The 23,724-nt window shown below is 41.8% G+C and overlaps 1 protein-coding gene across 1 annotated transcript in view; it reads left to right on the forward strand.

Annotated features, from left to right (window-relative positions):
- Nucleotides 1-23,724, forward strand: part of roraa (RAR-related orphan receptor A, paralog a) — a 184,000-nt gene that overhangs the window by 101,285 nt on the left and 58,991 nt on the right. Inside the window, exon 2 of the mRNA XM_040132992.1 lies at nucleotides 18,353-18,382. Within this exon, the coding sequence (XP_039988926.1) occupies nucleotides 18,353-18,382 (30 nt within the window). The remainder of the gene's footprint in view (nucleotides 1-18,352; nucleotides 18,383-23,724) is intronic.

A 23,724-nucleotide genomic window follows, 5' to 3' on the forward strand; every position in this document is an offset into this window, starting at 1 on the left:
GCATTTTTAACTGCTCACCACAGATCTGCGCTTGTTGGACACTCACCTGCCTGTGTCTGGTGTCTGTGCAAGCAGCACCATGTACCATGTTTGCTTTCGCTTTGATCGTGTTGTCCCTGTCACTTTAAATTGTGATGTTTTTTTTCTGGTCCCTCTCTTGTTCTCTGTCTCTGTCTCTGTCTGTCTGTCTCTCTCTCCTCCTGCTTTAACAGCCTGGTTATATAACTCCCCTTTCTTTCCTTGACATCCCAGAGCTCTTGCAGTCAGCTGACAGCACCAAAATGTCTGCTGGTAAACACACTGCTTTCTGTCTTTTCTCTCTCCTGCTTTTTTTTTTTTTTTTTCACTTCCTCTTCATCCCTCCTACTCCTCAGCGATTAGGGATTGATTCTCTCCTCTGTCCCTCTGCCTCCTCTTCCATTGGTTTGGCTCCATATCCCCAGGCCAGTTTCCACATATTAGCACCGGAGGCCAGGGGAGGCGGGCAGATATGCATTGCCTGCCATGGCCCATGGATCCTGCAAGCCAGTGAAAAATGTGCTTTGGAGAGGCAATAAATTGCATCCAATTTAGAGATGAAGGCAGAAATAAATTTCTCTTTTCTGAAGTCTGAAGAAAGGGAAAAAAGCCCCTAGATAATTTCCGTTCCATCTTTTCATGTGAAAATTTCTTTGAAATATCCTTTTTGTGATGTTCATTTGAATTCATAAAATAATTATATGTCTACACTTTAGATTGCCTTTTTATGTTTCAGCAGGTTATGGAAATAATTATTCTTGTCTTTGCTGACATGTTTTGCATCTTTCTTGAAATTTGTTTGAGTCAGAGGAGACATTTGAAAAGAAACATTTATCAGACGTGATTTGGCGCACACACACAAGACTCCCCTCTCCCCATTCTCATCATTGCATTATCCTAAATGAACTGTCCAAGAGGCTTAGGCTCTCTCAGCTCAGTGCTGCAGAAGTCTGGGAGAATAAGAGAGTGTGCGAGGTAGTCTCAGAAATGATGAAAGGAAGTGTCTAGTAATGACCACATCAGCTTTCTGCCTCTCCTGTTCACTGCGTGTTCCCCAAATGTTTTCAGCGGCCTCCATCACTCCTTCATGGCACCTCCGTAAATGGCTCCTGAAGTATTGAAGGACTTAGAAAAAAACACTTCAGTCTGTAAAGCTTGCATCAACAGTATGAGCCAATGGAGAGCCTAACACTCCTTTTCCCTGTGGTAATGTGCAAGCCTCCTATTAGTCTCTGAAGCCCAAACTCCAGGCTGAGATGTTTCCCTTTGTGTTCAGGTAGAGAGGGTGTTGTGTGCCAGTGCTTTCCTGTGTATTACCCGGCCTGCCAAAAAAACAGTGGAAGAGACATGAGGGGGATACACTCTGGAGAATTGCATCCCATTCTGTTTTTCTTTTCTCTCTTTTTTTCTCCAAGAGACGTTTCTTCTCAGTTAAAAGCCTATGTTTCTCAACACCATTTCAATGTGCTGACACCCCAACTGTGAGGTGTTGAAATTGGCAAAAAACATTGTCAGCGCACAGTGTTGTGGTGCCAGTGAACTCCAAAAGTACAACATGAAAGGGGTGATTTTGTGTATGTTAGAGTGAATTTACTGACAACATGGCCATGCTGTTGCTCATCACTGACTTCACCCTAGGAGATGAATAATCCGCAAATGGGCAAACATTCTTTGTTTGCTATACACTCTGACAGTATTTACTTTGGATCGCAGAGTAATGTTTTTTTTTTTTTGGCAGCCAAATAAACACAAATAGATTTACATTGCTAAGCTTTAGATTGTTTGCTCACTGTGTTAGATTGTATTATTTTCACACTCTCTGTGAGTATTAATGGTAAACTGATACCATGAAAATATAAGGAAATGAAAAATTGCTCTAGCAAAAGCTTTATCTAAAGTTAACGCATCATGTAGTTTAAGTTGCATTATGTCAACAGTTTTGCTATCTTGGGGCTGATGCTGCAATGTATCACAGGCTTGTGCTGTTCATCTAAGCAGGCAGTTAGCTAAGCTCAGCTGATTAATAAATAACCATGCCATGGTCTTGGATCAGTGCGCCTCTAATGTGCTCAGACTCTCTGCCTTGTTCCTGGTGCGTCTATATTCCGCTTGGCTTCTTAAATGCAAAGGAGGGGTGGGGTCTTTCTACTGTCTATCAGCATGTCGTGGAGCGTCTCAGCATGTAGTCATCAAGGCCCGCTGTGGCATGAGCTCCCCTCATACTGCTGTATTTGTCTCTCCACATGGCCAAACGCAATTGGACGTGAGCTCCCTATAGCTCAGCACACCCATCTACTACCCCCCCCACCGGCCCACCCCCAACCCCCACCCACCCTTTACTTGTGTAAATTATGTAAGTGCAAGGGAAGCAGTGGTGATAAGGCATACAGTAGTGGCATTTCACTAACCACGGTTTAGAGCAGCACATGTGAGCCTATGCTAGCCTGCCTGGCATGCCCAGCAGCATGGTCGGCCCACCGCATCAGCTACACCAAATGCATTTTTAACTGGGGTTTCCAGAGCAGTCTGGCTAGACATGGTAAAGACATGGGGTTAGGGGGTTCACCTTACTGACTGTTCTGTAGTTGGGGCTGACATCTCTAAATGTGTTGTCTGTGTATTGTGTAGCCATGCAGGGGAATTCTCCCTCCACAGCTCAGACAATCCTCTGGCTCTGAGTTCAGCCCTTCTCATAAAAAAACAATGGAGTGGCACTTTAAAACGTAGACCTCACAGAAGATGAGCATTTGGCACCAAGAGAGGCATACTAGCAAGAGAGATGGATTTTTATACTATAGCTATCTATGCGCATTTTGTGTTTCATATAGATTTTTTGACATTTAATTGGAAAATTTGAATATCCTACACCAGATTAATTATCAAGCAACCTACACTTACACCTAAATAGTGTTAGACACAGAGGCATGAAGTTTGGGCACCCTTGGTCAAAATTTCTGTTACTGTGAATAGTCAAGTGAGTAAAAGATGACCTGATTTCCAAAAGGAATAAAGTTAAAGATGACACATTTCTTTAATATTTTAAGCAAGATTACTTTTTTATTTCCATCTTTCACAGTTTAAAAATAACAAAAAGGAAAAGGGCCCAAAAAAGAAAGTTTGGGCACCCTGCATGGTCACTACTTAGTAACGCCCCCTTTGGTAAGTATTACAGCTTTCAGTCTTTCAGTTCTTGTTTGGGGGATTTTCACCTATTTTTCCTTGCAAAAGGCTTCTAGTTCTGTGAGATTCTTGGGCCATCTTGCATGCACTGCTCTTTTGAGGTCTATCCATAGCTTTTTACAGACGGTGTGATGTTTGCCTCCAGACTACTGGTGTTTAATTTAATGATTTTTTTCCATCTTCCAGTGAACTGTTCCCTGTGATACTGGCTTCAACACAAGCCAAAATGTAAGCAATCCACCCCCCTGCGTAACAGTTGGAGAGGTGTTCTTTTCATGAAATTCTGCACCCTTTTTTCTCCAAACATACCTTCACTCGAGACGAAAAAGTTCTATTTTAACGTAATCAGTCCACAGGACTTGTTTCCAAAATGCATTAGGGTTGAGTAGATGTTCCTTTGCAAACCTCTGATGCTGAATTTTGTGGTGAGGATGCAGGAAAAGATTTCTTCTGATGACTCTTCCATGAAGTTCACATTTGTGCAAGTGTCGCTGCACAATAAAAGAGTGCATCACCACTCCAGAGTCTGCTTAATCTTCCTGAAGGTCTTTTCAAAGGTCTTTGATTTGCCTTTCTAGAAAACCTACGAATAGAAAAACAAAATTTTTCTTGGTCTTCCAGAACTTGCCCTCCATCGTTCCTGTTAACTGCCATGCTTTAATTACACTACGAACTGAGGAAATGGCTACCTGAAAACGCTTCGCTGTCGTCTTATAGCCTTGTCCTGCTTTGTGGGCATCAATTATTTTACTTTTCACAGTGCTAGACAGCTGCTTGGAGGAGGCCATGGCAGCTGATTGATGGGACAAGGTTTGAGGAGTCAGAGTTTTTATAAAGCTTGAAATTTGCATCACCTGGCCTTCCCTTACGATAATTGTGAACAAGCCATAGCCCTGACAAGCTAATTAAGGTCTGAGACCTTGGTAAAAGTGATCTGAGAGCTCAAATCTCTCGGGGTGCCCAAACTTTTGTAGGTTGCTCCTGTCATTTTTTTCACTTGTATAAACTGTATGAAACAGAAACAATACACTAATCTTGCTTAAAATGTTGAAAATAATGTTTCACCTTTAACTCTATTCCTTTTGGAAGTCAGTTCATCTTCTACTCACTTAACTATTCAAAGTCACTTACCATATGCAACTGTTTGGAGCAAAAAATACTCCATCTTTCTCTTTTTTCTCCTTAATTTTCTCTCATCCATGCACACGCACACACACACACACACACACACACATACGGGAGCGTTGTCAAACAGAAATTTAGATTATGTAGCAGTGATGAAACAAGTCATTTAAATGATTATTAGAGGGACAGAGAATAAATCAACAGGAATTTCTTGTAATCAGTTTATCATTTATCTAGGAAATAAGAGGAAACATTTACCGGTTCCCACCTCTCAAAGGACTTGCTGCTTTTTGTTTTGTATTTTACTTTTGAAAATTCTATATCTTTGGGTTTTAGTCTGTTAGTTGGAAAAAAACAAAAAATTGAATTAAGTCATCTTGGGCATTTTTCATTATCATTTGACGTTGTCAAACCTAATTAATTAATTAATAGAAATCAAAAAATGATTAATCAGTGAAAAAAAACCATCAGTTACAGCACTACTGTGTACTATACATCAGAACACAAACCACATGCAAATAACCCCCCTATCCCATCATAATCCTGTCATTTAAGCCACTCTTTACACTTCAGTGAATAACGCGTAGCTCATCTCCTCCTGATGTCTGTTGGTGGGACCTCTAACTGTGATATGCCACAACAGGTGCCACTCACCTGTCGGATACAGTCGCCATGAAACAACAGGTTCTCTTATCTTGGTCGTCTGACCTAACACACTCTTGAGTCTGCCTTACATGCCTAATGGCCAGCCTTAACAGTTAAACTGTTGTTGCTCTGTAGATTGAATGGGAGGTAAGTGCCATCTCTGTCTTTCCGATCATCCACACAGTATGTGGATTGCTATAAGTAAGTGTGTCCCATCTGCCAGGCAGAAATCAATAGGTGCTCTTCACGCGGCACTGAGTTTGTCTGGCTTCTGAGGAATAATTAAAGACCAGAATGCTGAACATAACCGTGAGGACTAATGCTGTTTAAGGAATGCCGCTCTTACATAAATCAATAGGTCTTATTTCTCTCTCCTCCGTTCGCTCTTTTGCACTCTCTCTCTCTCTCCTTCTCCTCTCTCCTCTCTCTTGCTCTTTCTCTGTGTGTTTGTGTGTGTATGTGTGTGTGTGTGTGTGTGTGTGTGTGTGTGTGTGTGTGTGTGTGTGTGTGTGTGTGTGTTTATAAAGGCAGACAAAGTTCTCTTTTGTGCTTGTAGGTCAGTGTGTCACTGTGCCATGGCCATGATGCTTATGCATTTTGACAACCTCTGAGTGTAAAAAAAACAACAAAAAAAACCCAAAGTAACTCTCTTCCCTCCAAAAGCAAGGCAGATGCAATAGATTCAGTTGTTACACATGGATATGGTGACTATCTCTCCTTGTCTGTGGTCCTTATTAACCCTGCAGACCCTGGGGTCAAGGACAGAAACAAAAGAGCATGCATCTGTTTAGGCTGCTTGTTCAAGTCTCCACCACCCAACAACAGAGAGGCAGAATAAATATGTGTGAAATAATGCATGGTTATGAGTGAGCGCCATGCACACCTTTCCACCATATTAGGTTTATATAATTGAATAAAACATGGAAGTGCTCTGAACATAGCCTCAGAGGAAAATGGCAGTCACTAAAGCATAGAAGCCAACTCAATAAAGAATTGCAAATGAATAAGTGATGAGGAGCAAACGAAGTGTGGTATGTGAGAACAAGGGGGTGATTTACTCTAAAACAATATTTGAAACAGCAGGTGAGTGAATGGCAATAATTACATTGTAAAAGGAGGGTGGTTTAGAAGTAGTCAGCCTCGTATGAATTACTGCTGGGCTTTGAGTCGGGTCAGTTCATTTTAAACTGTATGTTTTTGAACTAGACAGAATATAGACTCAAATCATATGCAAACATGACCATCTCTGTCAATTATGTTTTCAGTTGAAGACATTGTACACATACATACATATGCACGCACATGCGCGCACACACACACACACACACACACACACACACACACACACACACAGAAAGAGTGAGGGAGACAGAGAAAAGCTGGGAGAGGAGGTACGCTGTGAAATATCCTAAAGGTCCTTGGCAGCATTAGAGAAAGGCCTGGGAGGTTAGGAAACATCAAATCAATGCATTGTAATGTGAATTGACTGCTGACTTTGATCATCTGCCTTGGGAGTGCTTTAGCATTGAGTGCTGTCACACTGGCTGGGTTAAGCAAATATGGCATGGGCTGAAATGGAGAGAGATGGGGAGGAAGAGACAGGTTAGAATGGGAGTGAGAAAAAGGGATATGTGATGCCTGGCTATCATCAGAGAGTAATGGGAACATTAAAATTCATTGTCCGCTTGTTAAATTGCATACTGTGGATGTTATGCATAGTTAAATTGATTCATAATTGGAGATAGTGAATGCATATATATTAATGACATGAGAAGGTGTTGGCTCTGTTTCTCAATAGAATAATCACACTTGCACCGTCGTCTCAGAGTGCATTATATTTCTTTGAAAAGACTGTAGTGGTCAGAAAAAATTATTTTAGCCCAGACTCAACTGTATTGCTGGGCAGACAGCTGATACCCTCCGCTCAACCCCCTCCAAAATGATAGGTCAGCCCTGCTTAGTGTCAGAAGCTGCTGATATCCTAGCTCTGAAAGTGGAAATGCTCTTAAGCCTTTCTCCTATAATGGAGTGGCCAGTCTAATCTTGCCCTCTCTGAGTGAGAGCAGGTAAAGAAGAGAGTTTTTACCACAACACTATGACCTTTGCTTTGGCACTGTACTGTCCAGATTACAGAGCAGTGCAACAGTGGCATCCTTGCGCTTTTGCCACTGTTGTTTTGGGTCTGAGGGCCGTGTTTAAGTTGCTGTTAAATTGTCATATTTCAGATAGAATCTATTACTGGGGCTTAAGAAAAATGGTTAAAACTAACTGTTAATCTCATCGGCACATTAACTATGAATGTTTGCCCTCTATCCTCCTACAGAAATATACTGTATGCAAACTGAGAAAGATGGACGGAGAGATTTCAGATTGAGTGTTTGACAGAAAAACACAGTGCAGTTATGTCACTGTGACAAAAGGAAAAATGAGGGAGGGCCAATACTGCACAGGAAGAGATAGATTCCTTGAGTCAAGCTGGAGCAGCAAAGAGAAGCCCAAAACCTCTTGTCACTGTATGAAAAGAATAGCAAGACAACCCGTAGGTATTGGGCTGCTAGGTGCATCTCCTAACAAGCTGACTGTTCAAAGGCTTTTTAGTGCTCTAGAGAACATGAAAGGCATGTTTAAAAATTTAAAAGCCCGATCTGTTCCAGTGCTATGGAGCGGCAGAGGGAAGCAGATTTTTACGTCGCCATAATTCCCTAGTTGCTTGCTTTGTAAATTAATTAAGATGTTTATGACAGCTGCTTGCACCTAATGGAATGCTTATAGACTATGCTATTAATTATTACTGCTGGCCACGGCTGCGAGCTTTCATATTGCTGAGAATGTATAGCTTTGGCTGCAGTATAGATGCAGTCCCAGCCTCAACCTCACACCCCTCTTGACTTTGTGATTGCATAGAGTGTCAGTAGGCTGTCTGTGCATACATTTGAGATGGCTGCATGGGCATTTGTGTATATCGTACACGCTTCATACCCCATGTCTGGCCGGCTACATCACAGTGGTGGCAGTTGCATAAAAAAATAATGTAATGTAGATAAAAAAATGTTTATTGAAATGGGCAGTATTCCACAAAGTCCTGCTGAACACCACAGGAAAGGTTATAACTGCTTGTGTTATAGGCCAGGATTGTGATTGCTGATGCTGATTGGATGTTTACCTTGCGTAAAGCACAGAATCCCCGCCCTATGTCTGTCCCCTCTGTAACCTGGCCTGGCTGTGGGATGTGTTATCTTGCTGTGTCTTCTGGACAAATGCCACGTTTTATTGTGTAACATTACAAGTGTATATTAGGATTGTCCTACTCGATAAACCAACAGCCCTTCCTGTTACCTTGTCCAGTTGTTAGTGCAGGGCAATTGTACCGTGAACTGTAACTGACCTCATGAGCCTGCAGGAGGTTCAGCAGTTTGCTCCCTACTGTTATCTTGGCTCTCGAGTCGAGAGTTGTTATGCTTTCAGTATAAGAGAAAGCATAACAACTCAACTCTTATGCCTGTGAGTGTGCGAATGCTAGTATGGCTAATTATAGTTCCTCTTTCGTATGATTTCACCACAAGTTCTTTCACTGACATTGTTATGTAATGGCATAAGAATAACCCCATCGACGGCAGGAAGCTTTGTAGTGGCAAGATACAGTAGGCAGATTTTCCAGATATAAATTGTGTATACATTTTAAATTTCTATATGAGCCTATTGTTCAATTTTTTTTGTTGGTGGTGATCAGGTAAAGGCATCACTGGTGGAAAGTAAGTTTATTTACTCAAGTACTGTACCTAAGCACCATTGTGAGGTTCTTGTCCTTGAGTATTTAGATTTTATGCCGTAGACTTCTACGCCACCAAAATTCATTGGTAAATCTTGTACTGGTTACCCAACTACAGTTGATGGTCATATTTGATAGTTATACTTACTAACGACCTTGCAGATTAACAAACTGTAGAAACAAAATTAAATCACCCAACAGTTTTTACAATAGTTTGAATTATTTGCATTATTAGCTGTGGTATTTCCACTTTACTTTCTCTACCACTGTAAAGCATATTTTTAGTACTACAACTAACTAAGACACACAAAATTAATAAAATAGTCATAGCAATACTATACAAGCAATTAGCATTGCTAAGTGTATATGGGTCCTTATTGTATACTGTAGGATTGGAAATCAGAAAAAATATTTCTGCTTCGCCAAAGCATTTTTAATTTTTCAGAGATTCATCTAATATTTACTCTTCTCTTGTGAAATTACTAGATTATCTAACCTAAAAAAGCTATTCAAATAAAACAAGGGGAAAAAAAATCACTCTTTGGTTGAACTGGTCGCAACCACTGAAAAAAATGCAACCTGTGAAGAGGGCTCACAGGCAGACGTTGCTTTTGTTTCAAGGGGCCACAAGCCAAAAAGGCTTGGAACCACAGACATATACAGTATTATTTCAAAATGAAGAGCAAATAGGATCCCTTTGTTTTATCAGTTGTCTAGTTACAGTGTTGATGGCAAGTATCTCTCACAGCCTGTGCATCCAGACAGCGCACTCTGTGGTGTCAACTTACCCAGGAGTCAATGGGACAAATGAATAACGCAAGACAGCTCACTCTGTTGATTACACCATGTGAGGTAGGTTTGTAACCCTCTATCCCAGCAGAGGGGAGGCATCATGTCTTCGTTCTGCAGAGCTTTATCCCGTGTTATCCTCCGATTACATTTACATAGAGAATGCAGTGGGGAGGGAGAAGGCAACAAACTGAAGCACACTCCACCTGCACCACAAGAGGTGATGTGTGAAATATGTATTCAGTATTTCATCAACCTCTTTATCTGCTACACACGGATTATCCTCGTGTGTAAAGTCCTCTGTTGTGTTAGCTTTGAAAAAGGAGGAGGAAACTGTGATCTGTGTTCTATTAATCATAGTCCAGCTCTGTGGCTGTCCCGTTATCACACATGTGTGTAATTACAGAGTATTTGTGCTTTAAGCATGGCTCTGTTGCCTGGAAATGGAAGAGTGGCTCCATTGATGAACTCCCTGCTAACAGGACTACCTTTGATCTGCATGGAGCATGGAGGGCTCACAGAACTCGCAGGTTTTAATTATGAAATACATGAAAAATAGATGCTGCACTAAGTGCCGACCATGACTGCAGTGAAGCACAGTAGCAGAGCACTTGCTAGTTTGCCCCTGCTTTTCCTTCCTTTATGTCTTCCAGTGCTCAGAAATACCTCAATCCTCGCCTCTCTGACTCAGTTCGTTACTGCAGAGAAGCAAAGAAGACAACTCCATGATATTAATTAGTGGATTGACAGACATGTAATTCATCTCAGAGGAAGTTTTCATTACATGGGAGGCTTCAGAGGGGCAGTTTGGCTTATTGGCAAGTGCTAAGACCAGACCTAATGGGGCTGCAGTTCCCTCCCTTTTGAGCAATTACAGCCAAGTCCTTATCAGTAGAGCCACGAGTCCACTGTTGTGGGACCTTGACTTCCAACACACTCACATAGAGTGATCCTTCCCCATAGACCCTTGTTCATTAGACAAGTGCCTGCAGTACTGTACTTTACTGGATGAGAATTGAGACTGAATGAGTGATGGTAATGAAAGGATTCCAATATGTTTCTGAGTCAGCCTTTATATAGCTGATATAAGCTGACGTTAGTTTGTCATCAGAGCTCTAGTCCCCCCCCCAGGTGGTTACAAGCAGGCTTGTATGTACAGTCTGAGCTTTTTCCAGACCTGGATGCTCGGGTAACAGATTGTCTCTAACTGTCAGAGCACACATCAACTCACCTACTTTAATCCCATTTTCTGTAACGTTATTCTTGAGATGATATGAAACGCATATTGTGCTCGGACAGGAGAGTTGAATAAACAAATCTTGAGCAGGAGTTCTTCTGTTAAAATGATATTTTCGGCAGTCTACCGCTGTGGTTTCCTTAAGCAGATGGCCTGTGAATCATCCTTTGCAACCATACAAAGAAAACAAAGACAGAAAAATAAAACAAGTGAAAACGAGCAATTTCAAGCAACCTGTAGATCTGAAATTGTCTTTATTTAACTGCAGAATGCTGCGCATCTGGAATATTTAGGCTCTTCTGAGTAAGTTAGCCCAACAGGGGAACTTCTCTATTGGCCAACTGTATAACTCTTCCAACCCATTACTGTAAAAAGTACATAACTGGAGTGTATGCCTCGGGAGCTGTGGGTAATTGTATCCTTCCTTTAGATTTCAACCTGTGTTGGGCTAAGGTAATATATTGTAATGTGAATAGAAATTCACAAGTGTAGACTCTGGGGAACATTACAGTTGTTTACTAGAGAGGTAGACCAACCTCTAACCTCGACATTGTAATAATGGGAATTGTGACATATTTTTCTGTATATATTTTGTGGATAAAAAAAAAACCTACAGAAAGGTCTAGATTGTGTTTTCATTTAATTACACCGCTTGAAAAAAACCCTCCTCTGACAGAGTATCCATTTCAAATCTATGTAGTTAAAGCCTTTATGTATCAGTGTGTAAACACAGCCAGTGGTGGCCTATGCAGACTGTTGCTCAGTGTAGCTCAGTAACAGTAAAGTAAGCCAGGGTGGTCTGCTGAATGTGGTTTGTCTTTATTTATGGTGCGGGCTGAAAGGCTATTGGGTTTCATGTGTGGTTGAGGCTGGATCACTGGGAGATTACCGCTGGGCTGGGAACCGCCAGCACAAAGAGTACACAGAGGCCTGCCTGTGCCCCTGGCCTCACTTTGACCAGCACCCAGGGCCTTCCTGCATCCGTCAAGCCCCCCAGGACCAGCTCACACTCAGAGGAGAATTGTTGTATAGTACAGCTAGAGCCAGGATCAGAGTGACCAACATCAGAGCAGCAGAAACCCAAACATTTTGGCTTTTCACCTGCAGGTCTTTACTGAATTACACAACAAAACAAATGAATGGAATGCTTCAGTGGTTTCTGATTGAGCGGTTCCTTGTTTAGTTTGTAGATGCTTCCTTTTTTTTTTACTTCCTTCACCATTGCTAACCTTCACTGGTCCTCTGAACATGTTGCAGATAAATACTGAGCACAGTGAGAGCACAGTGATAAATATTAGTACAACAGTGATATGAACCATTCTCCTCAGAGTAGTCATTAACAGTATGGCTGTTCGTGCCATGTTTGAACCTTGGACATTGTACAACAGGTTTTTGGAGCTTGTCATTTTTTAAGCTCTCAGCTAAGTAAACCTGTGCAGCAGTGTCTTACCAATAACAATAGCACTTATCGCGGTGTTCCCAACGGTACAATTAAAATTCCGTCAGAGTCTTCAATCTGCCTCCCAGCCATGCCTGCTGTTTCTCGGCCCTCCTGGGCCACGTCAGTTCCTCTGTTGCAATGTATAATTCACGAGCCACCAAACAGCACTGAGGATTCACCTGGAGACTCACAGGCCCAGCAATGCAGAACTGCACTGGGGGAGAAGTAGTGCACCAGTCTGGGAGACATTTGTAGGGGGCAAGGTGCGTAAGATACAGTACCTCAAGTCAGCCAGGGCTTCTATGATCTCAGGGTCACATTGATAACATCGCTTCTCCGTTGGGATCTTCCAACTTCTTGCCTTTTCTCAGTAAGGCATGTATCCTTTTATTTTTTCCTGACCTTTCTCCTTTCATCTTCTGAAAGACAATTGTGGTGTCCTCTAAAACTAATTTGGATGTATATCTTCTATTTGCAGACAATTCCATAGCGATGCATTGGAGTAACCTGTGGAGTCTCGGAGTGGTTGCTTTTAGTTAAAACCAATTAGAAATGACCAGAAATAACAGCGCCTGGAGACAGAGAAGTCATTTTTCTCTTGAGCCTCCCCAGAGAGTTGGCCTCTCCATGGATTAAGTGTTTTAGTATATTAGGGGGCAGCTGATTAGAATCATTGTGCTTTTTTAATCATTACATTTTTTGCATGTATAGTTTATAGCAGTATAATAGCTAATAAAGCTAAGTGTGTCACAGCAAAAAGGAGGATTGTTTAAATGACTTTGTGTATGAAACTTGGCCTTCACAAAGACTGCCAAAGTTAGAACAGAACAGAGGTCCTCGAATCAGCTCATCCATCTAATTTTATGACTTTTGATGAGATGAGCATTAATGCCAGAGCAGCCTTGCATTATATCTTGGTACTTTGGCAGTACTTTATACTGTCTGATCCACTGCTTTACTTTAAGAGTTTTTTTTCTTCTAATAAATGTATGAATTACTGAAGCACTATCTAAACAAGTCACCTACTGAATGAATGTAGTTTTCTTGAATTCGTACTATGTTGAATTTCTTACATATACAGTTCCATAACACAGCAAAAAATTTTCCTAAATAATTGGAGCTGCATTTGGAGCTTTGTGATGGCTTAGAAGAGAGACACATTAATTGTTTCTAATTATTTTCTCTCAAGAATGTAGCAGCAATTTGTCAGTCAAAAGATGGACTACTGAATGTGGCTACATCTATCATTCTTATGATGACTGTGGCTAAGCCACCTTCATTAACCAGCAACCTCAGGAGTAGCCTAAAATTAACAGTCCCATACAACTGCTGTCATTAATACAGTACAATACCCAAACCTCGGCATTATTGTTTGATGTTTTATTTCTATCTAAGAGGCCTTGGTAACTGTAGAGTGTGTGAACTCCTAGCATTCCCAATGCCTATGGCGTTGACCTGTAATTCCAGTAGGTGTCTAGCCCGTCCCTCACTGGGCCCTCACTGGCTCTTCCTGCAGCTTGGTCTGTTGCACCGGCTGTGTCCTTGTGTGTGGCGGGCGTGCAGCAGTGGCATGTGGAGCAGGCGGCAGGAAGCGAACCTCCCTGTCTCCCCAGACTGAACAGTGAATGAGGATAAGTGAGGAGCGCCAGTCAATGAATCAAGCAGCAGGAAGGGAGCAGCCAGGGGGGGAGTGTGACGTCCCCACGGGAGAGGCCTCGCATTAGGAACTTCCTCGTCTGTGTGTTTCTGGCACAGGTTAAATGGATCGCTCCCATTAGCGCACTGAGAGGACAGCTCCATTATATGAAGGAGACTGTAACTTTGAATGTCACGGTGCAACAACCCCAGAGCACGCCTCGTCTCCCAGGGAGGCAGGGTGACAATAACCATCCATGATAATCATTCCCTGTCAGGCTTTAAGGAACCTGAAATTATGACGTACAGCCTGCCGTGCGCCTCAGACTTCATTACAGCGCTGTCACTTTGAGTCGCCTGCGATGGCACGGTGCTCCACAGCCGGCTGCAGCACTGAGGCTGCCAAACCCCAGACTCACTCTCCTCCTGTCTAAGTGGCATGTTTACAGGATGTGTGCCCCCCTGCAGATAGATGTGGTGGAGGTTAACCTCCAGTTGCCTGCACAGTGCCTTTCTTCCTCTGGCGCATAGGCAAGGTTTCATGAGAACATGTGCTGGATTGTTTACCGATGCAAGGGAAAATATGACTGATCAAAAGCCACATGGTGACAACTGTCCCTCCTTCTACTGTGACAAATGGTAATGTAGAAATTAGAATTCAGCTGCAACTTTATACTTCAACTGGTTAAAAACTCATAATTTTCATGCCCTTTAGCTTCAATTTCTATTATTACTTATATAAATAAATGCCAACAAAGCACATCGATTTTTTTTTTTTTTTAAATTATTTCTTTTTTTTTTTTATAAAAGGTGGTCCTCAAGCTGTAAGCGTGTTTAAAGCAACCTGTTTGTCAGCCAAGGAGAGCTTCACCTCCAGACTGACCTCTGAACCTGCCCTCCAGTGGAGAAGACATGAGCTGGCAGGCATTGCCAATGTCAGTGCCCAGAGCTAACTCCTTCTTTCTCAATGCCTGACTCATTCATTGGCTTTGTGGCTCCGTTTCCTTGCCACCTCCAATCACATGGCTGTGAATGACACATTGAGGAGGAAGTGGGCCCACTAACCACCCCTCCTGCTTCCTCTAACCTGCATAGCAACAGGCCGAATGAGCCTTTGCTGCAAAAGACAGTAATTTTTTTCACTCTGCGCCTTCGAACATGCTCGTGAAGATAATAGTTTTCATGTTATTAATTGTTTGGAATTCAGTGGATGGGAGACAGACAGGATTTGGTGATGCCCCTTATTACACACACAATAATTAATCAACTACAAGCTCTGATTGTGTTGGCTGTTCCTGCGTTTCTTTGTGAAACTTTTGGATTTACTGCACCTGTATTACTGCACCTATATGTTTTTTATTGTTTGTCTTTATACATTTCTGTGCATCTGGCTGTATCAACTTAGTAACAAACCTGCTAAAAGTACAATTTGGAGTTTTTGACCACTAGTGGCACTGTAGAGAAATTTTTTTGTTGAGCTGTTCCCCATAGCAAGAGCATGAGGATACACATGCACGCTACAAGCACGGGGGTGAAACGGTATGCTCTTCTGCTGACTGAGGAGTGTGGCTGTTGCATGTTGACAGCTGGTGCTGGTAACACGCCATAACAGGTAGCAATGTGGACAAAACTGCTGGACAATTTAAACAATGAAAGTGTCAAAACAAATTAGCAAATTTTCCTGAGGTAGTGAATGCATTCTAAATATTTTTTTTAGGCCCTAAGGATAAAACCAATAATTTTCTAGTGAGAAACTTCCAAAGTCCAGTAAACAAAACAGTGTTTATTTACACAGAAAATTCCCCAGAGTACCTTTACAGTAAATACCCCTGGCTTTTATAAATAGACTTTATAAAGCATTCAGATTAAATATGTTGACTACAGTGGGACAAAAGAAGAATAATTAGAATCAGAATTAATAGAAAATAATTCATCAAGTCAAATTTATTTATTATAGTGTATTATTTAAGAAATTTAGAGATTATAGAATAATGATCATTCATTACTGCATCTTGGATGTAAAGTTGAAAATCTGAGCTTGCGATACATTAGCCTTTACAGTGCCAAATGATTTATTACTTCTTGACTTTATCAGTGAAGGAGCCACTGACAGCAGTGCGGTCTGTGTGGCTGATCTTGGGTGAAGGCAAACACATATACTGTATACTTACCCTCACACCATGTTTCTTTCACTTCCTCTGTCATAAACATTTTGCGAAGCAAAAGGTTGTTTGGTCAGACAGAGGCACATTGGTTTACAGCTTAGAACAAGAAAGGCACAGGCCTCAAGCTGTAATTTTGAATAGTCTGCCACGTTTTGCAACATCTGTATGTATTGTACATTTTATAATAAATAAAGTACCTTTAGATTAAATAATGTCTCTTGTCTAGTTGAACCCAGACTTGTGAGATAGTCTGGGAATGTCTGGTTTATGTGTCTGTAATAGTACGGTAAGGTCTGACCAAAAGCCAGGAAAAAACAGCCTATTTGCTATTTCCTTCTAATACAATTTCCACTAATCGCACCAGCTATGTTCCTTACATGCTGTATGAACTTGTCTTACCCATCAAAACAAAGAGCCAGTTAACAGCTTAATACAGGCTTTTACAGCTGCCATGTGTTGCAGCACCTTGACACCACTCCTCTTTAATGGACCATCAGCTCTTGCTGGCTTCCATGTCATTTGATTGAAGTGTAGAATTAAGACTGGACTACTGTTTATTTTCTCCTTGCGTAATGTCACAGTTGGACAGAACAGAAGCTTTTGGCCCTGGGCACTGGAACAATGCTAGAGCTCCATCAGAGACTGCTGGCCCCTAGGTGACTGTTTTCCCTCTTTCTGCTCGGTGGAGTTAATATCAGTTGTGTGTTTCTCTGTGTATGTCTATAGGAGGCTGAAGGGCTTATTTGTTTTCCTCCTCGTTGCTCTTTGACTCGTTTCCCCTCAAACGTGTCTGAAACATTGTTATCTCTGGCCAGACGCCTTCTTCACAGAGAGTTATTGAATCATGTCAGCTCGCCGTCCCCCAAGTTTCAAATGCAAGCTGTAGAAAAATTAGCCATTGCTTCCGCATGACAAGTGGGATCTATTAGTGTGCTCTCGCCCCGCAAAGCATGAGCATCCAGCGGGCCGCTAGGGACCACGGCTGGCTGTGCGCCCGTCCGTGTCAGGCTCCTGGGGCATTAGACCAATGTTGTAGACAGACCCACAGCAAGAACCAAAGTGGCTCATACGATGAGTTGACACCCGAAGGGGCGAGGAAGGGCAGCATGGGCAGTGGCAGCCCAGCTCCGCCTCAGCCGGGCCTGACTCACACTGGTCATGCTGGCCACTCGTTTGATAAGTAGTTTCCAGCTACACATATCGTCACTGCTTGTATCTTGTCTATAGTTTATCAAATCTTTTTACCACTGCCACTGGTCAGTTTAATGTTACCAGACAAAGGATGAGGATAATTTTGATCTTTCCTGTTCCATTCCTCAGTTTTCATTTAATTTCATCACTGCTGGCTCATAAGTTTGAGCTTACATTTATAATATTATCTGTGCCACTCTACCTCTAATGTAGTAATATAGACTTAGATGCAAATGCTGATAAAACAAAGTGTGTGCTTTTTTCAAGATCCCTGATCAGCCTTTTGCCTACTATTGGTATCTAAACACTCGAAAACATACACTTTTATAAACATTTGAGACTCTGGCCGGACAGCAGATCTTTTAAGACACCAGATGAACGCCTGACCGAGTATTTTCGAAGTCAGAATTACATTCTTGTATAGAAACAAATCCTTATTCTCTATTATTCTCTATTCTGCTATTTTGATTATCAGCAAATACAGTCAGCAATTACAGCATGTCTTAACTTAATTGTGTAGATTTGTAGTCCCTCCACCCACTGATTCTTTGTATCATGGTGCACTGCACCATTTTGGTGTTACATTTTTCACTCACCATTGTATCTTAAATAAAAAGTTGGGATGTTCGTCTTTTTTTTTAATTTTATGTCATATTGCCTATAAGTCTCTGCTTTTTCACATACATTTTTTACACAGTCTCTCTTGAAAAGACATCCTGATCTCAATGAGATTACCCGCTTAAAAAAAAATATATCCAAACCAACGCTCAGGTCAAAGTGTATCCATCCCGCTCTGGGCCACGGGCTTAGTCATGTGCTCCGGCCCAATCAGTATCGCTTCTCACCGCATTAGCATTCCAAATGTTGTTTGTTTTAGTATAAATTTTCATTCATTGCCCGCAGAGGATAGAGTTTCAACCACCTTGTCGTGGATGTTGATGTAGCATGGCTGTAGGTCAGACACCATTCTACACACATAATTATCCTGGGCCTGCCTCCTCAGTGACCTTGGACAGTGACAGTCTGTTGGACAACAGGGTCTCCTTCTTCACCATCATCGCTATCAGTCAGCCATAAACAGCGCTCCATGTAAAATAAGATTTGTGCTGAATACTTTTAAGTATTTTTTTCATGGTTTGTTTGTTTTCTCCTTGCAGGTATCTCAGTAACAAAGAAGACACATACCTGTGAGTACAAAGATTTTTTTATTACTCATTACTTATTTCTGTTGCAACACCATTTTAGGGCTGTAAAAATGTCATTTAATTCTAAGATAAATCTTATACTTATGTGAGAAAAAAACAAATTCTCCAGACCTCATATAAAGTAGAGATGATAAGATCATCTTGTTTCTGTTTATGTTGACTCTTTTTTACATCATTGCCTATAATATAACATATTATTGCCTTGCTAGTATTGTAATAAATCAGTACCTTCATTTAAATCTGTGCCATCTACTTTCACTATTTTGTATTTCTCCATCTCCATCCTGGAGAGAATATGATCATAACCCCAGAGAGGAAATTAAAATGCTATGCAGTCTTATGACTGCTTGATAATCATGCACAGTACAAGCAGACAGTGTGCTGAAGCACGTCTTTGTTTTCTGCAAGGCCTTGCAGCTGAACAACACGGATGTGGTGTCGTGTGGTGGTTTGTAACCTCTGAGGCTGCATTAACTACCAGAGTTTGTATTCTTCAAGTAGAGATCATATCACTAAAATTGAAAGATGCAGACACAGAATGGGACACATATCTCACATGTGAGATGCAAAGCCTCTTTGTGCACTGCAACAATAGTACGTAGGCTTTGCCTTTTTCTTTCACTACCTTTTCATTTTCAGTCTACTCATGAAGAATTGATGAACAGTCAAACCTGTAGAAACCAATGATTTCCAAGAGATTTGTACTGTATTTTGACATGCGTGAAGTGCAATCGAAAAGGCATGTAAAAACGCTTTTGTGTAGTGTACTGCCGTGTGTCTGTATATGTGTGCACATCTATGCGTGTGTGTTCATACCCCACTGTGTGAATGGGAGAAACTAGCCCCGAAGGCTATCCTTTCGCTCTGATCACTCTGATGAAACTTGTGGAGAGGGAAGGCCAGAGGGCTTTTCTGTAAGAGCGGTCGGCATGTTTCAGATTGTGAGAGGTTGCATCTCACTCTGTGTAACGCCCTGGCTCTTTCTTACATCAGACAGCAGGGCAAAGGGTATGATCTTCTACGCTAGACAGCTCTACCTTACTCAAACAGCCACGTCAAAACAGCAGCATCATTGTGTGTTAAGCTGTTTGCTTGTCTGGAGGGGGTACGGTTCTTTTTTTTTTTTTATTGAGGTGTGTATGTGCGTGTGAATGTTCGTGTTTGTGTCAGGATATCTTCAAGATAGAATAGAAGTGCTTTGACCCACCATCCATCGCCCCACTATCTTAATTAGTGTGGCGCTAAGCACCTCTACACCGGAAGGGGGCTTAAATCAAAGAGCATGATTTAGGAGTCTTGGGTTCAAAGCCCTGGGCAGAGACTGGACTACGCTGTCTCATTTCAGTGAGAAATATTCAAATCTTGTCCATGTGAGGAAATCAAAGTAAAGCCCCTTAACAAGTAGTTGATTGCTGTGCCTCACAGACAGGAAGCGGTTGTAGAATCTTGTCAGAGCTGTGTGCACAAGGAGTAGTTCAAGGGCCAGTTAATGGTCATTGAGAATGTGGAGGGAAGGTCTTTTTCAGAGAAGCCTGGTGATTATATGGCTACTGGAGTAATAATGAGGGAGATCACTTTGCCCTACATGGTTATAGTCAGGCTGTAGATCTATTTCTGTCCTCGGAGTGAAAACATTGGCTTCCACACTACGCCAGTCCACACCGCTGCTCGTAATGTGAGCTTGTCGGTCTTGCTTGTGTGTGTGTGTGTGTGTGTGTGTGTGTGTGTGTGTGTGTGTGTGTGTGTCTGTCTGTCTGTCTGTCTGTCTGTCTGTCTGAGTTTGTGTGTGTGTGTTTAGGAGGTCTTCCCAGTCCAACTCAGACCACAGGGATGGGCTGTGTCTCTGACTAACTCCCCACTCTGCCTGACTGATCAAACTGCTGGAAGCTCCCTGCCATGCCAGTCCCCTCATCAATATAAATTACAGGGGCAGCTGTTCACTGGCAAACTCCTCTCCTCTCCTCTCCTCTCCTCTCTTCCATCTTTCTTTCCCCTACTTCCCTCTTCCATCCACTCAACTGGATTAATCAATTAGCCATCAGAAGGTGAAGTGTTCTAGATGAAAACAGATACTTTTATCATTGTGCCAATGACTGTAATGTCCTCTCCCCATTCAGGATTTATGTAGATTTACTGTCTGAGGCAGCACCCTGTCTTCTCTCTCACTGTCTCCCCTTCTTTCTTCATTCCCCCATAAGGGGCGGCCCCTCACTGGCACTTTTCTTTTACCACAAGGCTGTAATTCTTAGCAAAAGTCAGCTGTGGTTTTCCTGTACATTTCCCTGACAGTTTTACATGTACTTTATGGACTTTCCGTAGCAGTTGATGTATCAGTAAATCTGCCCATGGTGAAAAGAGGTGACAGCAAACGATCAAGGGCTTAAATTTTGCATTGTAGTGTTTTGTGTTTTTTTTTCTTACTTTGATGGTGGACACAAGATACGTGCCGTCACTTTCTCTTACCTCGGCAGGGCTGCGTTGCTGTAAGATGAATTTCTGTTTGGACCTGTTGAAAGAGATGTTGTGCAGTGGAGGATCAGATGCAGCAGCTGATTACACTGAGATTAGACGTCTCACCTCTAATCTACCATCAGCAGTCTGGGGCTCTGTCTCACAGCTCAAATAGCAGAGAGCTAGCTAACACACACACACACACACACACACACACACACACACACACATAGGTCGTGTAGCCAGGATGCTCTTCCCCGAACAGAGCAGATCTCCTGATTACCTAGAGCTAATCCTCCCTCTCTCTTGCAGCTGTAGATGTACAATATACTGATTGTCTGCTGACTGTTCAGACTATGATACACAACAAAACAAAGGCTTGCATATCCACATTAAGTTGTCTTTTTTTTTTTTTTTAAAGTGTGCCTTTTAAAAGATTAGACTAAGAATCCAAGATAAATTGACACTATGCTATTATGTCCGTATGACATAAACACCTTACTATATTACTGCAAAATCCAATACAACAACACCAACAACAAACTCTGTTCTCAAAAATCACCATAGAGCTGAATTTGTGCCTTTCTGACAGTCTTAACAAAAGCTGAAGAACTGAAGTATCACAAAGGGACTGTTCAGTATTGCTCAAACACTATTCATGCAATGTTATTGTATTTAATTTAATTATATTTCACAGGTCTTTGCGTTATTCTGCCAATCCCCTTTATTAATGTGTAGTATATGTAGTGTGTGTCTGAGGGCGGCCTAGCCAGAGGGAGGCAATAGTATAAATGTGACTCTGGGAAAGGAGGAAAGGAGACAGATGAAGCTTCCTCTCTTCAGTCTTAAAGATACGCTGTAGAGAGTTCCAGTTTTTTCACACTATATTTATCTCCATTGTGGTGACAGACTCCTTACACTGATGGAGAAACATGGCCTTGCTCCTGCATCTTCATTTATTTGCTAGCAGCTTGTACTGAGTTTCTCTCATCACAGATCTGCACTCACATAGTAATAGTAAAGCCAATCTGTTTTAAAGGAACCAGATGATGTAGATTCTTCTGCACTGTCTTAGGAAAACAGAGTGCAAAGTTACAGTGAAATTATATCAGTCATTGCGACTCACTCAGAGTTACGCAGCCTGAGTTTGTAGATTTCATGCCTTTGTGCATTTGAAATTTCTCTCATAAAAGCAGTCTTGTGTATGTTTGGAAGAATATGCTAACGGCATTATTAATCCCAATAATGCTCTCTGTGTTCGCATAGCACAATGACAGCTTTTACCCTTGTAAAGCATATGCTTTACCTTTAAATGACATGGCAGATCCCGCTTGGATTTCTGAGTTGTAGAATGCTAATGCAATGGCTCTCTGTGTGGAGGTATTTTCAGTTAATCAAACATGAGATTTATGGTCCTTAATAGTGCTGTACATTGCCAATTTAGGAGAATAATATGTCCCAGTTGCTGTCTAATTTTGCTTGGCAACAGGCGCACTCCTGTGGAATCGCCCGGGGCAGTGCGAGTTGTCTCTGCATAGCTCAGTGTTCCATGCTCAGTGGTTGTTTGAAGGTATTTCATCACATTGTTGCCTTGATTCAGCTCTGTGGGGATTTGTTAGTTGCACTCATGTGGGAAGTGCATCCAGTACATTGTTAAGCTAGGGCTGATAATGAAGATCAGCCAGCCAGAGTCCCCTGAGCTACACGGAGAGAGATAGTCTAGTGAGACGCACGGCACAGACATAGTGGAGCAAGACGAGCACACACAGCAATACACACAGACGCAGAGGAATCATCAGCACAAAGCATACAATACCGAACTGTGCTGTAGTGTATTAGAGTAAAAAAAACAATACAGTAGCACATACAGTACATAAGATTATAATCAAATATGTTATACTCTGTTGTTCCTGCAAAACACAATTCCAAGTTTGTAAAATTGGCATTATTATGTTTAAACATTAGTTGAGCAATATTGCAATCATTTTAATGTTGCTGCCTTTTTGTTAGAATTGAAATTGACAGTGCAAGGCCCCACGAAGCACAGCTGCTCTTTCTGTGGAAAGTTATTTGATTCTCAGCATGGTACTAGAACTCGTTGTTTCCTCTTCTCCCCAAAGCAACATTGAATGCTTAAATTGACACAACCTTTTTTCTCCCTCTGTACTGTAGGTTATGTTTCATCTTACTCTGTTTGTTTGTTCCACAAAAAGAGTATTTTCTTTTTGGACATTTGGGTTTAATCTATAATAGACGGCTATTTTTTTTTTTTTTTTTTTTTTTTCTGAAATAGGTCAGTGTAATCACAACAGTGAGGGATGGACAGTCACTGTAAAAGGGAAATCAATAGAGCTATCTATTTGTCGTAAACCAGGCCAGCATGATTTTTCTCCATTTTTCCCCTCCTGCCATACTTTTCCCTCTCCAACACAATATGGCAGGTCCTCATTTTTCAGTAAAAGCATTATGTCTGCCATTTTGTAAAAATTGCAAATGGCCTTTGAAAATGCACTTTCTTTGCATAAGTTTTTCTGTGGGTGAGGACGCTTTTTTTTATCGTCTCCTGGGGGCCCACTGTGTTTTATAAGGAGGAGAGTAGTGAGGGGAGCTGTGCGGGTGCATGACAGCTTTTTGTGGGGCTGGGGGGGCTCTGCTTTTGTTGGCTCTTAATCTGGTTCTTCTCTTGGTGCTGGCTCTTTCAAAGAATTTGAGCCAGAGCGAAGAGAGGCCTCGTCAGCTTTTCCTCAGCCTTTCCCTTTTGTGTCTCAACCAAAACTGAAAGACCCTGTCTTGAGGTGTTGTCAGAGCAGAAAACAAGAATAAGTGACATGTGACAAGGACACAATGCTTGGATGGGCCAGCCAAAGTAAGAG

This window comes from Xiphias gladius, chromosome 8, assembly GCF_016859285.1.
Source record: "Xiphias gladius isolate SHS-SW01 ecotype Sanya breed wild chromosome 8, ASM1685928v1, whole genome shotgun sequence".
Lineage (NCBI taxonomy): Eukaryota > Metazoa > Chordata > Actinopteri > Istiophoriformes > Xiphiidae > Xiphias > Xiphias gladius.